The sequence below is a fragment of the Camellia sinensis genome, chromosome 10, assembly GCF_055761805.1.
Source record: "Camellia sinensis isolate YWXY chromosome 10, ASM5576180v1, whole genome shotgun sequence".
In the NCBI taxonomy this organism is placed as follows: domain Eukaryota; kingdom Viridiplantae; phylum Streptophyta; class Magnoliopsida; order Ericales; family Theaceae; genus Camellia; species Camellia sinensis.
The window spans coordinates 27,833,503-27,850,444 of NC_138970.1; the positions used below are offsets into that span (position 1 = coordinate 27,833,503).

The following is a 16,942-nucleotide window of genomic DNA, read 5'->3' on the forward strand; positions in this document are numbered from 1 at the left end:
CACATTCTCGGTTTTAATAGAAGAAGAAGCCATTTCTAAATCTACATACACAATACAACACAAACAGTCAGCCCTCGAGAAACCAATTTAGTTTTGAAACCAACATTGTAGTGGGCTCATAAAAACCTATTCTATGTGTTATTCAGCATTGTAGTTCTACATACAAATTGATTAGGTCTCAAAGTGTTTAGTTGCACTGAATTCAGGAAAACAATGCTACTGCCCTTCTCATTATTTGCTGTATTTTCACTCAGAAGGCTTGCTCTTTTGCATGTGCTAGGAAATAATGATTTTAAAATCATGTGCCTATTTTTGATTGTAAAACCATAATTCTAATACTCTTATTTGAGATTGTTAGTTCCACACATAATAAAAGAAAATATGGACATAAGGATTGTAAAAAATCCAGATTGCAGATTGCAGCTCTCAACATTGATAGTGGACAATGATGTGTTAGTCATATCTTCTACTCCATTGCAGCTTTATGTTGTCCACTTTTGTTTTCTCAATATTAAGCAATGCAGTGATAGATGTGGACCATTTGGCACAATCGTTTTTCACCTTTGAAGGAGCTTATTGAATATTAGTTGGGCTATGCTTAAATTCCTTATCACGCTTCTTGTGGCCAAATTAAGATCTAAACTAGTTGAATCTCCCTGACTAAATTACTTCATGACTTGCACCTTTCAAGTAACTCATGGAATATTATTTTTGTTGTGTATAAATTTCTGATCTTGATTTTCATGGTCATTGAGTTGTTAAGATCTTCATTTTTGTTACATTAGTAGTGTATTTTTTGTCTCTACAAGTTGTCTGTACTATTGCATTTCCATCTTAGTGGCTTAATTTTCAGCCCCCAATCCAAGCAATCCTAGCTTTGCCTGTGACACTACTATCTTTTCTTAGTTACTCTCTCTCTCACTATACTATACAGATTCCCAATCCTCCACTACACTCTTCTAGATCTCTGTCTTCTCTCTTACTCTCTCTCACTGACTCCTCAATTCTCATGAGGACAGAAGAGGTTTTTCTCAAGTGGGTAGTCAGCAGATGTTGGTTTTGTGTAGATTTGGGTACTGGGTACAAGGTTTTAGGGGCTTCCCTTGGCTGGCTCTTAACTTCCATATGGCCCACAATCTCAATTTATATCCATCAACATTGCAGCTTGTGCAGAACACTGCTAACCTCCCTATGGTGATAAAGCCTCTCTATGGAATATTGTCTGATGCTCTTTATATTGGTGGTGATCACAGAATACCTTATATTTGTATTGGAGGTTAGTTGAATCCCCCAAATACACTTGTTAATCATTTTGGTTATACTAGCTGAAATTGATTTTTACCATAATGAGTTTGTTTTGTTCTTGTTATATTCTAACAATTGATAATGAGAGATTTGGGATATCAGTAAGCATATTTAACCTAAGGGACAAGCTTCAATGACAAAGTAACAAGCAACAGTAAGTCATAGGAAAAAGTTTGGGATATCAGTAAGTTTACACTATCAACTTTCAGATATTCTATTAAACTACAATATATCTAAGATTTACAAACATATAAAAAAGGAACTTTAGGATATGACCTTCACAGTCAAGAAGATGATGATTTAGGAAATCATTACATTGAGGATGATCTTTATACTTTAAGTAGAAAGCAACAGAATTCTTGTATTGCAATAAACACATATGCTGACATGATTGGTCTTATTTCTTACCATATACATTAATAATGAACTCATGCACATACAGTGAAACTTTCATGTATCACTAGTTTTCATTTACTATTAAGCATATTTAAATCTTAGTTTTCAGGAAACCATAAGCACAAAAAAACAAAGCCCCAAATTTGTGAAATGGTGAAAACACCTGCTTTGATTTCTTGCCATATACACAACCAACAAACTTACGCACACATGTCAAAACTAAATGCTAATTGCTGCTTATTTTCTATTCAATACACTTAGTTTTAACTAAATAAAAGACTAATGCAATATAAAATGACAAAGTTTGAGAGGACATGATGCGTCCAATTTGTAAAATGGAAATAAAAGCTGTAGCCCCAAAGTTCAACAAAGCTTGGAGTTCAACAAGCTTCTTTTTTTTTTTGGGTGAATAATGTTCAGCAAGCTTCATCTGTAAATTGCACTGCTGGGAATGACAGGTTTAAATCAATATGGGAAAAAGCTTCTAATGAAAAAAATTTGGAGTTCATGAAGATCACAATTCACGTGTTACTAGTTTCCTCATATTGGCTTGTTAATTTGTTGGTCTTCATGATTCTAGAAGCATCATAAAGAAGAAGAAGAAGAAGAAGAAGAAGAAGAAGAAGAAGAAGAAAAACATATATCATCCTGATTTGCGTTTTTTACTTTTTACCTACAATTCGAAATCATGTCATTGGACATTTTTTTCCAAGTTCCCATATAAATTTAGGAATTGTACAAAGGAAACTCAAATATCCTAGCACATATGGTTTCTTTCCATTCCCTCTTGTGCCCTTGCTGCACATACAGCTTGAACCATTATTTTTGTTGCACTTGATCAAATAATATCAGCCCCATGTTTTCATTCCCTCCATCCCTTTGCTTGTTTAGAGAGATTTGTGCTAACTATTATGATTCTCACAATTGATAATGCTAATGATTGATCAAAAGGTAATCATTATCCCCTGTAAATATTTGTAGTGAAATATGTAGAAAATGTATATAAACAAATGTTATACTAATTAATAAATCTTACTAATTTCCAAAATTAGAATAAGACCTACTTCAATAATATGGTATAGATGTCATATCAGTTAGTAAGAAAAATTAGCAATGTTTGGAACACAAAATAAATCACATAGTATCTTCAATTCTTCACCTTGTCTTTCATACAATTTAAATTTGATGAAAAAGAGCTTAAAAATGATCTCAAATTTGGAATCAAATTAGATGAAAAAACTGGTGAAGGGTTGGAGATGCTCTATTACTTAACAAAACATACAATGGAAGGTTGGCATTAAACCCAGTTGTGTGTTCTTGTTAGCCCACTCCAATCATGGTATACCTATTTCTGATTGTAAACAATATCAAGATTCATACAAGCTGTGAAAATCAAATCCTCATTTTAGACAGATTTAGGACATTAAAAGATCTGATAAGTTGGATCTTTTGCGCATTTTCAGATCAAAGAGCAATGCTGAATTGATTTCATGAATCTGTCTTGCTTGATAAACAGCCCACTAGTTGACCAATGTGATGCATATGGATAGAGATGGAAAAAAGAAGAAGAAGAAGAAGAAGAAGAGGAAACCAAATCAAAGCCCTAAATTTGTAGCCGTTGGAATCCCAAATGACAGCCCTAATTTTGAAATTCCAAATCTAAAAGCCCTAAATTTTTTCAGACGTTTCAAAATCCCAAATCAAAGCCCTAATTTTGAAATTCCAAATCTGAAAAGCCCTAAATTTTTTCAGAAATTCCAACTCTAAAAGCCCTACATTTTTTCAGACTCCTAACTTCTTAATTTCAGACGTTTGAAGACCAACCTGGTTCGTGATCTATGCTCAACTGATGGTGGTCGTCGCGGTGGAGTTCACGAAGCGTAGAGGCTGAAGCGGTGGAGCTGTGGTCGTCGTTGGGTCGCCGTTGGGACTGGTCGCCGGTTCGCCGGTGAGGGTAGGTTCGGCGGACGACCACGATCGACTGTAAGGCTGAGTGAAACTGAGAGAGTGAGAGAGTGAGAGTGAATATGTCTCTGAGCTGTGTTGTTGTTTTGTTTGGGCGAGAACTCGAAAAAATTTAATTTTTTTTTTTTAATAATCTCAGCCGTTGGATGACCAACGGCTGATCTGAGTCGTTGCCCGCAGGAACTCAAGGACCTTACTCAAGGAGAGGATCCGGACTCGTAGCAGCCACATTTCTTTTCAACCACAGACATCCCATCATATCAGTGTCAGTAGCTGACATTTCATCATATTTGTAATAAATTATATTTTATCCCTCTTGATATTTTTTCACTTTTGATCTTTTTTTTCTTTTTTTTTTAATATTTTAACTTTTATGTTTTAAGTTTTTATTAATTTATTGCTTAAATTAATTTTTAAAATTAGATAAAAAAATTTTATAATAACTATTACCTAACATAAATAATATATTATTATATTAGATTTTGAGTTTTATATTAAATATGCAAGTTATATATAATCAAATATTTTTATATCACGTGACTATTAATATATTATTTTTTATCTAATTTTTAATAAAAATTAGTTTTAAGAATAAATTAGGAAAAAATTAAAACATAAAAGATCAAAATGAAAAAAAAAAATTTAAAATAAAAAGGTGACCAAATGTAAAGGAGGTAAAATGTAATTTATCCTATTTGCAATGTGGTTGACCACAGCGCATCATTTTTAAAAATAGAAGAATAAAAGATTGCACTTGAGTGCAAGTTTTTTATTAAAAAAAAATACGTGATAAAGTTTATTAATTTTAATAATTAAATTTATAAGTTTTTTTTTATGAATTTATAAATATTTTATAAAAGACCAATTATTTAAAAATTTTCTTTTAAAAAATGCAATAAATCTTAATTTTTTTACTAAGGCTTGGTTTGGGAAGTGGGTTGGCTTTTTGGCTATTTTAGCCTGGGCTAAAAAGCTTGGTTTGGGAAGGGTTTTTTGGCTTTTTTGACTTTTTTTGTGAGAGAAGAGTGTAATGATTATGGGTTGGATGTGATGTTTTGTTTTTTGTAACTAAAATAGCCTATTTTGTCTTTTGTGGCCAAAATAGCCAAAAAAGCCCCCAACCCAACTTGCCAAACAGAGCCTAAATATTCATATGGATGAGTATTTGGTAGAAATTTTGTATCTTTAGCATTACTCATCATTTTTTTTTTTTTTGAGTATTTGGTAGAAATATTCTATCAGATAATTTACTAAACACTCCCACTGTACTCGTGTGAGTATTTGGTAAAATTTTTAATATTTTAAAGATTTTTGATTTTTTTTTTTAGAATTAAAAGTTACTACCTTTTCTGTTTTATTTTTCTTTTAAGTAATTAAAGTTGGAATTTTAACAAGAAATGAGTATATCTGTATAATTTTTTTAATTAATAAATTAAGTTACCATAAAAAGCCTCAGTGCTATTATAGCAATGCTCGGTCCTATTGATTATTATTATTTTGCACATTATCTACAAAAGTTCCAATGCAAAGCTAATAAAACTAGTAAGGTTTTTGAAGGAACGTGTTATTCTAGTAATTTTTTATTTTTTAATTAAAATATGAGATAAAAAAATTAGTATATTTGAGATGACATTTTAATTTTTTATGAAAAGATGTGCAAAAAGTAAAGAGAAAATAATTTTTTTGATTTTTTTTGGTATAATTTGTTGGATTTTTTAATTTTTTAATCACTTTTTGACTTTTACACTAAAATGTGATACTGTCAAACGAGACCTAAGTCTTATAATTCTTTCTTTGGTTTTGACTTTTCAAATATATTTTTTGATTTTTTTTTTGTTATTGGTATTTTTGTATTTTTTAGTTAATTTTGCAATATCTTAATTATTACTTTTTTTAGATACACTTAAACAATAAAAATATTTATAATTTAAAAAAAAATCATTAAATACGAGTTAAAAAAAAAAGAAGAAGAAGAAGAAGAAAACTTTCATATTTTTTTAATATTTCTCCACAAATGTCATAAAATATTAGTTATGAATTTATTGGGTCAACTCTTTTAAAACCTAAGACTATTGAGATATTACAAATCTATGAAATAAAAATTTTAACTATGAAATTCTTCAATTTTCTAATACATTTTTATTGAGAATTTTCTAATACATTTTTATTAGGGCGAATTACATATGCATCCCTCGAGGTTTAGCAAAATTATAGATATCTCCTGAGGTTTGAGAAATTACAGATACCCCCTGAAGGTACTATTTGCATAACAAATTAGGAGGTACATTGTTATGAAAATATAAATCTCAGGAAACAATTTGTTATGAAAATATAAATCTCAGGGGGGTATCTGTAATTTTTGAAACTTCAAAAAATATTTATAATTTAGTTAAATCTCGAGGGAGGTATATGTAATTTGTCCTTTTTATTAATACATTTTTAAGACTATTGAGATATTACAAATCTATGAAATTCTTCAATTTTCTAATACATTTTTAATATAATATTAAAATTGTCTGTATTTGGCCGACGAGTGAAGTGAAGTGAGCATCGACCGACCATCTTCTGAATTCGGCGCCTTCGGTGAAGGTTTCAACTATGTACGAAACGAATATCGCAATTGATTCGAATCAAATCAAACAAAAAAATGAAAACTGATATATAAATTTATTTTTTTAAATTTAAAATGTATAAATAATATAATTGATTAATAATTGAAAAAATATTATTTTAAATATCTTAATTAATTATTACATTATTAAATTTAAAAATTAAATCTAATTTTTTAATCTGTATAACAAAATTCATAAAAACAAAGCGTGATGTTTTCATGTAACAGAACAGAATCTAATGGAGGTGTGACACGTAACGTAGTGACAGTAAAAATTTCACCATTTCTAACGGTGGACCACAACTTTCCTTTTTTATTTACGCGTGTGGAAACATTTACGTTTTTTATTTATGTTTATAAAAATTTTATAAATTAATTTTATTTTCTTTTAAAAAATATAAATTATAAATACATTTAGTTTGAATAAAATATTTTAAAAAATTTAAAAACATAAATTAAAAAATATGTTTATTCAGACTTAAAATATATATATTTATTTTTATTATTTATGATAATGGGATCACACATATTATAATTGAAAAAAAATAATTAAAAAAATAATTGAAAAAAATTTAATTAGAAAAATAATTAATTAAAAAAATAATTGCAAAAAAAGATTAATTGAAAAAAAATTATTTAAATTTTTTTTTGAAAACTGAAAACATAAACTCATTTTTTGAGTTTACGTTTTTTTTTCAAATTTATAAACTGAGACAGCCATTTATAAATCAAAAAAATTATCAAACAAATTTTTATGACAATTTTTAAAATTTTTGTAAATATAAACTGAAAACTGAAAACGAAATGGTTACCAAACATATCAAGTGTTTGATTTTACTTTTCTGAATTCAGTTTTTTAAAAATTAATTTTTTTGTTTTTAGTGAATATTTTTAAAGTTTTAAACATATTTTTATTTAAAATGTATCTAAAAAGTAAAGTGTTTATGAAAAAATATTTTAAAAAATTAATAAATACACAAAAATACAAAAAATATAATAAATTTTTATTTTTTTAATATTTTTGATATTTAGTGAATTTTTTTAAAAAAAATTCACTAAAATTATAATTTTTAAATGTATTTATATTATGTGTGTCTAAAAATTAAAAAAAATACTTAAAATACTAAAAAATTCAGTAAAAATTAAAAAATACAAAAAATAAAAAAAAGTAAAATCTTCTCAAAAGTGTTTTTAAAAAACTTTCCCGACTAGAAATTATCACAAGCCAACAACATCACTTGATTGGGCAAAATTTTTATTTTATTTTATTTTTTTATTTTCACTAATTTTTTTTTAATATTTTTTAAATTTTAGACACACCTAACATAAATATATTTAAAAAAAATATAATATTTGTAAAAAAAAAATCTTTAAAAAATTCACCAAATACACAAAAATATTTTTGTGTATTTATTAATTTTTTAAAATATTTTTTATAAATATTTTACTATTTAGATATATCTAAGTAAGGTGCATCTAAAAAAGTAAAAAATATTTCTTAAAATTTTAAAAATATTCACTAAAAATAAAAAAAAAACGAAAAATAAAAAGCAAAAAACTCAATTTCTAAAAAATTGAATTCAAAAAATTAAAATCAAACACACTGAATATTATTTTATGTAAATTACATTAAATTTTTTTAAATTATGATCTATTTATATTTTATCATTTTAAGAATAAAAAACTCAACAGTATATCCTTTCAAATTATTATCTTATTACAGTCAATTCTTTTTTTTAAGAGTCTATTAAAAAATTATAAAAAAATCAGATCATATGTAAAATATATTTTTAAAAAAATAATGTCATTATATAGTAATTCCGTTTGTACTTTGCCGCTAAGGTTAGAGAGGAAAAATGCAAATAAAATCACTAGATAATAATATTATTATCTTAAAACAATTATTAACGGATATTATTATCATAAAAATTTGATAAATGTGTCATGTGTTTTGCACAAGATTTAATTTTATGTAAATTTATATCATAATTCTAACAAAAATGGTTAATTATACGAAGATAATACTTTAAGAGGGTTAACTATTGAGTTTTAAAATTTATAAGATAAAATGTAAATAAATCATAGTTTTTTTTTTTTTTTTGAACAAGAAAACGCCAGACGGCTTACAACAAATCCAAAGAAAGGATAGACCTAAGCTCTAGAGGGGGATGGACAACCCAGTCGAGCGGAAGCTTCCCTTTCAAATGGCAAGAGGCTACCCAGTGGGCCACTCGGTTGGTGTTCTAGACGACCAGCTGAAAGAGATATTCCCTCGGGACCGTGCAAGTCGAATGTCATGGATAATGGCCTGGCAATCCCAAGGAGGCACCAGTTCGGATACACTTAAATTGGAGCAAGGATCCTCTAGAGGGATTTTTCCCTAAAGTTTCCTAGAGTGCTATATTGTGTGGTTGAGATTTACTGACAAGTCACATCAATTTTTCTGATGTGACTTGCTAGTAAATCTCAACAACACAATGTAACACTCTAGGAAACTTTAGGAAAATTTCACTCTAGAGGATCCTTGGTGCTTAAATTGATGACAGATTTGTTATCTCCTTCCACATGGACTTGCCTGAGGTTGAGGGTGTGAGAAAAGACACATGCCATTCGAACCGCTTGGGTTTCTCCTTACATGGTTGACGAAACATGAATGATAGAGGTTCTGCCATCTATCAGCTTTCCTTCCCAATTTCGCAGAACAACAGCCAAGGATGCCTTCGACCCATCTTGGGAAAAACTGGCATCGCAGTTAAGTTTAAATTGGCCTGAAATCGGGGGGCTCCATCTGCAGATAGGAGACTCTGTCACTACTTCGCTTGGTTGTTGGGCATCATTTTGATTTAGAACAAATAATTCTCTCAAAGCAGCCTTAGCTTGTTGCAGAGTTGCCGTGGGGTTTAGAGGATTGTGATTAAACACCCAATCATTGCGAGATTTCCAAATATACCAACCCACCATCGCCACTCTCCCAATAACCTCTAACTGTTCTGCTTTATTGGAGCACATATCCATGAGAGAATTGGCCCATTCAGCCACAGAGTTGCACTCAGACAAATCAACCCTTATGCCTAACTCACTGCCGAACCAAACCGATCTAGTCCAAGGGCAATAGAATAGAAGATGCTCAATAGTTTCAACCGGGCAGTCACAAGCTGGGCATTGACTAGATGGAGCACATCTACAGCGGAATAGATTTTCCTTAGAGGCCAACCTGTTTTTGCACACCTGCCACTAAAAATGACAAATTTTGGGAAGGACTTTAAGGGACTAGATTAACTTCCATATGCTCGCCGAGGGGGAAAGGATGAGGAGGCCACTGACGAAGGATCATGTTGCAAGGTGTCTTTAATGGCAACGTGGTATCCACTTCAAACCTCATAGTCACCCTTCGGGGTAAAATGCCAGACAACCTCATCTGCTTTATCTTCGCATGAAATGGGAATTTACCGAATACTATCTACCGCATCTGCACTAACCACACTCCTCAATTTGTTAATATCCCAATCTTTGCTGTTAAGAATAATAACATCTGAAACACAAGAAATTGGGCAATCTGGAGGTCGAGAGTGCTGGACTGTGAAATCTGGAGTGTTAGGTACCCATTTATCCTCCCAGAACTGGATTGATTCCCCATTGCCAACTTGCCACCGAACACCTTTCTCGAGTAAATTTCTGCCTTGGAGTATGCTAGCCTAGGCCCAAGACGCTTTCCTCCCCTTTTGTGCCTTCATAAACTCTGTATGAGGGAAATAAATACCTTTTAACATTCTTGAACGGTAGGAGTAGGGAACTTCAAAATCCTCCAAGCTTGACGGGCTAGAAGAGCAAGGTTAAAGGCTTTGAAGTCATGAAAGCCCATCCCACCCTGTGATTTTGCAACTGAGAGGCTGCTCCATTTTACCCAGTGAATACATCTGCCATCCGGATTTTCTCCCCACTATAAGTTGCTCATGAAAGCATTAAGTTGATCGTAGAATTTTTTAGGAAAGGCGAAGCAGGCCATAGCATAGGCGGGAATTGCTTGCACCATCGATTTAAGGAGGGTTTCACGACCCACTGGTGATAAGAGGTGTTGTTTCCAGCCTTGCATCTTTTGAACTGCCCGTTCAATCAAATACCCATATGCTTCCGTTTTCAATCGGCCCCAAAAGGAAGAAAGGCCTAGATACTTGGAGTCATGCATCATGGAAGAAATGCCCACAAGCGAACATATCTCATGTTGGACTGGAATGGGTGTGTTGGATGAGAAATGAATGCTAGACTTCTCCCAGTTTATCAATTGGCCAGAGGCAAGGCAAAACTCCTCCAGACGTGCCTTCAGATGTTGACATTGAGCCGCATTTGCAGTAGAGAACAGAAGAACATCATCAACAAAGAGTAAATGGGATAAAATAGGACAACCTCTTTTCAACCTGATGCCATGTAATCTATTAGCAAAAATACTCGCTGAAATCGTTCTGGAAAGGACATCAACAACCAAGGTTAAAAGGTAGGGTGAGAGTGAATCTCCCTGACGAAGACCTTTTTGGGGAATAAAGGCAGCTCTGTTTTCCCCATTAGCAAAAATCGAGAAAGACACAGTACTCACCACTTCCATAATCCACTAAACCCAAATCGAGCTAAACCTCATTTTAATAAGAAGAGCCTCTAAAAAATCCCATTGGATGCGATCATAAGCCTTATTGAAGTCTAGCTTGATTGCCATCTCATGCCTGGAGCCTCTCTTCTTCAGCTTTAGATGGTGGAAGGCTTCATGAGCTACTAAAATGTTTTCTTGGATCAAATGCTCTGGCACAAACGCAGATTGTTGCGGGGAGATCATTTGTTTCAAGATTGGTTTCAAACGATTGGCCAAAATTTTGGTAATGATTTTGAGGGTGAAGTTACACAAGCTAATAGGCCGAAATTGTGTGAGCTTTTTTGGATTAGGAAATTTGGAAATAAGGACCAAATTAGTGTAGTTCAATTCCCTCAATATATGCCCATTTGCAAAAAAAACTGTGAACCGCTAAGCAAACATCATCACCCACCACCTCCCAATAAGTTTGGAAAAAAATACTAGAGAAACCATCAGGTCCAAGTGCTTTCAAAGGTCCCAATTGAAGGGTAGTAGCTCTAATTTCTGCATTGGACATCGGGCGAGTCAATGACTCATTCATCTCCACCGAAATAACCCTCTGAACGGACGACAGAGCTGAGATGAAAGATCGAGAAGGCATACTTGTAAAAACACAAGAAAAATAATCATGGAGGTGTGAATTGATCTCATTGTCAGTTGATAACCATTGTCCCTCCTCATTTTGCAATTCAACTAGCTGGTTTTGTTGATGACGCTAGATTGAGGAGACATGAAAAAAGGCAGAATTCTGGTCACCTGACTATAACTAGTTAACCTGAGATCGCTGGTGGAAAAACATCTCCTCACGGATTAGCACCCTCGAAATTTCATCTTTCTCTTTTTGGGCAGCAACATTTTCTTCGGACCAGTCAAGAGCTTGAAGATGAGACAACTGTGAGAATATTTGTTCTCCTAGGATTAGGAATATGTGTTCTCCTAGGATTAGGAATAAGTGTCCTATATCTATTAGACTTCTATATATCTCAGTAATGTATTCATGTAGGATTAGGAATTAGTGGTACTCTATATAAATGATGTATGTATTCTTTGTTCAATAGAATTCAATCTAATATACAGTTTTGTTTAGAAAACTTACATGGTATCAGAGCTAGGTTCAAAACCCTAGCCCTCTCTGGTTCGACTGGTTTGTCACCATCGGAGTCGCGACTTTTCTCTCTCCAGACTCGCGAGGGTTCAAAACCCTAGCCCTCTCTGGTTCGTCTCACGAAGGTCTCTCTCTTCCTCGCGATCTTTGTTTGAATCGATTCGCAGCCATCTACTTTGGCTCTTTGGTTAATTTGGTTCATCTGCCTCTGTGCTTCGCGATCTCTGTCTGAGATCTTCGCGAGCTCCGTCTGAAGATCGATCTCAGCTTCAGTCTCTCTCTCTCTCTCTCTCTCTCTCTGCGCTTCGCGATCTCTGTGATCTCTGTGCTTCAACTTGACTATTTCTATTTAAGACCCTTTTTCAGGAATATTGCACTCAAGCCCCATATTTGTCTGTTTATTCTACAACTTTTCTTTATAATGGACCCTAAAATTCAAGCCATTAAATGTAAACTCACTGGTGGCAATTATGCATATTGGGCCAGTGTTATGAAGAATTTTCTTCTTGGTCAAAAAAAATGGGGCTATGTTTCTGGTTCTGCTCCTCGTCCATCGGACCCAAAGGTAGAAGGGTATCTGTCTTCCTGTGACACTTGGGATTGTGATAATGCCCAAGTTCTTACCTGGTTTCATAACTCTGTGGATGACCGTATTGGAATGATGTTTTCCAAGTACAGTACTGCCAAGGAAGTGTGGGATTATTTACTCAGTGTTTATCAGCAGTCCAACTTTGCCAAGCGGTATGAGTTGGAAACAACTATTCAGAGTGCTCGTCAGCGGGATCAAACTATTCAGGACTTTTATATTGAGATGACAGGTCTCTGGGATCAGTTGGCTCTTATGGAACCACCTAGTCTCAAGATACTAGACGCTTATATTGAGTTTCGGGAACAGGGTCATTTAGTCCAGTTCTTAACAGCTCTCTCCCCTTAGTATGAGGCTATTCGAGGTGGCATCCTTCACCGATCTCCTCTTCCCTCTGTAGATGCTATTGATCGTGAACTTCTCTCCGAGGAAACCCGTCTTAAGACGGCCAGTCAGACTTTGCCTCCTTCTGTGTTCTTAGCTCCTGCCAAGCCACCCTTGTTATCAACCCCTCCTCCTCATCAACTTCAAGCCACTACGAAACCCAAGAGAGGACCAGTAGGGCCAGATGAGTGTGCTTTCTGTCATCAGAAGAGTCATCGGAAGAACAATTGTCCCAAAAAGGGACGTCAGCCTTCTCCATCTTCTCAGATACAGTTCCGCGGTTCTACTTCGAGTACTTTCCGACCTCCTGCTGCTTACACTGCATCTACTCCGGCTCCCAATCCTGACTTGGCTTCCCTGAGTGCTCAGGTTGCACAACTTCAGCATATTCTGTCCACCTCTCAGTCATCCCCATCTGTCTCCGCTCTTACCTCTCTTCATTTGGGTTTGCTTGGGTCCTCTTCAGGTATTCCTTCTTTTGTTTGGATTTTTGATTCTGGTACCTTTCATCATATGACTCCTCACCTTTCCTTACTTCAAAATTGTATTCCCCCACCCGTTCCTATTACTATTAATACTGCTAATGGATCTGGTATGTCTGTTTTATCTGTTGGGTCTGTCTTACCCTTTGCCATGTCTGCTGTTACTATTCCTTCTATTTTTTATGTTCCTCAGTTATCTGTCAGTTTGTTATCTATCAGTCAACTTGATGCGTCTAGTTTTGATGTTATTTTTTCCTCTTCTGTCTGTTGTGTGCAGGATCGGGTGTCCAAGAAGCAGATTGGGACCGGCCGTAGAATTAGAGATCTCTATGTGGTTCAAAGCTTGCATCTCCCCTTATCCACCTCTCCAACTGCACTTTCCTCGTTTCAATTAGATTCTCAGTCGAGTCAGTTTTACTTATGGCATTCTCGTCTCGGTCATTTGTCTGTTGGCCGCTTACGGTCTTTAGCTCAGTCAGGATTGTTGGGTAAAGTTTCTTATAGTCAAATTGATGAATGTCGGGGGTGTAAACTTGCCAAAATGTCAGCTTTACCTTTTAATAAAAGTACATCTATTTCTGTTTCTCCTTTCTCTCTTGTGCATACTGATGTCTGGGGACCCTCTCCTGTTCTTACTAAAGTATACTATGTGTCTTTTGTTGATGATTGCACCCGTTACACGTGGGTTTATCTTATGACTCATAAGTTTGACTTCCACCAGATATATCGTACTTTCCAGTCCATGGTCATTACACAGTTTGGATCTACTATTAAAATGTTGCGGTCTGACTTGGGTGGGGAATACTTTAAAACTGAATTCTGTGAATATTTGGCCAACTTGGGTACCATTCACCAAACTTCTTGTACTGATACACCTGTCCAAAATGGCCGAGCTGAGCGTAAACACCGTCATCTTCTTGAGACAGCTAGGTCTCTTCTTCTCTCTGCCTCCGTTCCAGCTTCGTTTTGGGATAAGACAGTTCTTACTGCTGCTTTTCTTCTCAACCGTATGCCTACCCCCTTCTTTCTGGTTGGTCTCCTTATGAGGCTCTCTTTTCTCAACTTCCTAATTACTCCCTCCTTCGTGTGTTTGGGTCTGCGTGTTTTGTCCTTTTACCCCGTAAAGATAGGACTAAACTTAGTGCCTGGTCTGTCCTATGTGTTTTTTTGGGATATAGTCTCACTCAGAAAGGTTATCGCTGTTATGATCCTGTTTCTCGTCGCCTTTATGTCTCCCGCCATGTTGCCTTTCTCGAACGTCTATCTTACTTTCAGCTTCCTCCTCTCACCGCCCCAGTTTCCAAAGAGGATTTGGTTCATATTGATCCATTTCCTTCTGAGGTCCCATCTGATGAGCACATCTCCACAGTTCCTCCTGAGCTTATTCCATCTTCTCCTCCTGCTTCACCTCTGACTACTTCTCCTTCTTCGCCTTCTCCTCCTTCTTCTCCTCCGTTGTTAGTTTATTCTCATCGCAAGGCTCCTCCTCTACCAGTTGTCTCTACCCCTGCTGCCGATCCTCCTGCTTTTGACGACTCTGATCCTACTGCACACCGATATCCTCCTTGAGCGCGTCATCCTCCAAAAAGGTTGGGTTGGTCCAATACTTGTTTTTCTGCTTTCTATCGTACCTTTTTGTCTGCTATTCACTCTTTTGCAGAACCTCAGTCTTACAAGGAGGCCTGTCAGGATCCTCATTGGGTTCAAGCTATGGAGGATGAGTTGTTTGCTCTACAGAAAACTAGTACTTGGGAGTTGGTTCCTTTACCTGCTGGTAAAAACCTGGTTGGTTACAAATGGGTCTACAAAGTCAAGACTCATTCTGATGGTTCTCTTGAGAGCTACAAAGCTCGTCTGGTGGCCAAAGGTTTCTCCCAAGAGTATGGTATTGATTATGAGGAGACATTTGCTCCTGTTCCCAAGATGACTACTGTCCGTACTTTGATTTCTGTCGTTGCTATTCGTTCTTGGCCTCTTTATCAGATGGATATTAAGAATGCTTTTCTTAATGGCCATCTCACTGAGGAGGTTTACATGCGTCCTCCCCCTGGTCTTCACTATTCCTCTGGCCAAGTCTGTCGTCTTCGGCGTGCTCTGTATGGTCTGAAGCAGTTTCCTCGTGCTTGGTATGATCGCTTTCAGACTGCTGTTACTGAGCTTGGGTTTCATCTTTCTGCTTTCGACTCTGCTTTATTTCTAAGACATACCTCGGCTGGTTTTGTTGCTCTCTTACTATATGTAGATGATATGATCATCACTGGCTCTGACTCTTCTGCTATCTCTGAGGTCAAGCAGCATCTATTCCGCACCTTCGAAATGAAGGATCTAGGACCACTGCGGTATTTTCTTGGCATTGAGGCGACTTCTTCTCCCAAGGGTTACTTTCTGTCCCAGGCTAAGTATGCTAACGAGGTTATCCATCGTGCCAGACTTACTGACACTAAGCTGTCTGATACCCCCATTGAGCTTAATGTAAAGCTCAACACTACTGATGGGGTTCCTCTAGATGATCCTACGTTATATCGCGAGCTTGTGGGTTGTTTAGTCTATCTGACAGTTACTCGCCCTGATCTTGCCTATGCTGTCCATGTGATTAGTCAGTTTGTTTCTGCCCCTCGCTCTACACATTGGGCTGCTTTGCTTCGGACTCTTCGCTATCTTCGCAGTACTATCTTTCAGGGCTTGCTGTTCTCTTCTACTTCTTTCTTAGACTTGGTGGCTTTATGCTGATGCTGATTGGGCTGGTGATGTTAATGATCGTAAATCTACTTCTGGTTTCTGTATGTTTCTTGGTGATTCCCTTATTTCTTGGAAAAGTAAGAAACAGACTGTTGTTGCCCGTTCTACTGCCGAAGCTGAGTATCGTGCTCTGGCTCATGCTACTGCTGAAATTGTTTGGCTTCATAATCTCTTATCTGAGTTGGGCGTCCCTCAATCTTCCCCGACCTCTCTCTATTGTGACAACCGAAGTGCTATTCAAATTGCTCATAACACTGTTTTCCATGAACGGACAAAACATATTAAGATTGATTGTCACTTTGTCCGTCAGCATCTGCAGTCTGGCTTTATCTCGCTTCCTTTTGTCTCTTCGACTCTGCAACTTGCTGACTTCTTCACTAAGACTCACACCACTGCTCGGTTTCGGTTCTTTCTTGACAAACTCTCAACGTTTTCTACTAAAACACCTTGAGTTTGAGCGGGGGTGTGAGAGTATGTGTTCTCCTAGGATTAGGAATATGTGTTCTCCTAGGATTAGGAATAAGTGTCCTATATCTATTAGACTTCTAAATATCTCAGTAATATATTCATGTAGGATTAGGAATTAGTGGTACTCTATATAAATGATGTATGTATTCTTTGTTCAATAGAATTCAATCTAATATATAGTTTTGTTTAGAAAACTTACAACAACTTGGTCTTGAGCTCAGATAACTTGATGCGATTATCGCCGAATTCTCTTCGGCTCCAGGATTTCAAAACCCATTTG

At 35.3% G+C, this 16,942-nt stretch overlaps 1 protein-coding gene across 1 annotated transcript; it reads right to left on the reverse strand.

Annotated features, from left to right (window-relative positions):
* Positions 1-8,908: 8,908 nt before the first annotated feature.
* Positions 8,909-9,914, reverse strand: LOC145800253 (uncharacterized). The gene is made up of 3 exons (XM_082889913.1): positions 9,880-9,914; positions 9,728-9,790; positions 8,909-9,491 (listed from the first exon to the last, which is right to left on the reverse strand). The coding sequence occupies exons 1-3, from the start codon at positions 9,912-9,914 to the stop codon at positions 8,909-8,911; spliced, it is 681 nt and encodes a 226-aa protein (XP_082746039.1).
* Between the last annotated feature and the right edge of the window lie 7,028 nt (positions 9,915-16,942).

What these genes read in the sequence shown, in the direction of transcription:
- LOC145800253 (XM_082889913.1), bottom strand. Translation starts at nt 9,914, where the DNA reads ATGGGGAATCAATCCAGTTCTGGGAGGATAAATGG. An exon ending in AGTTCTGGGAGGATAAATGG is followed by an intron (nt 9,791 to 9,879) that starts GTACCTAACACT and finishes TATTCTTAACAG; the next exon opens with CAAAGATTGGGATATTAACA. An exon ending in GATGCGGTAGATAGTATTCG is followed by an intron (nt 9,492 to 9,727) that starts GTAAATTCCCAT and finishes GTGCAAAAACAG; the next exon opens with GTTGGCCTCTAAGGAAAATC.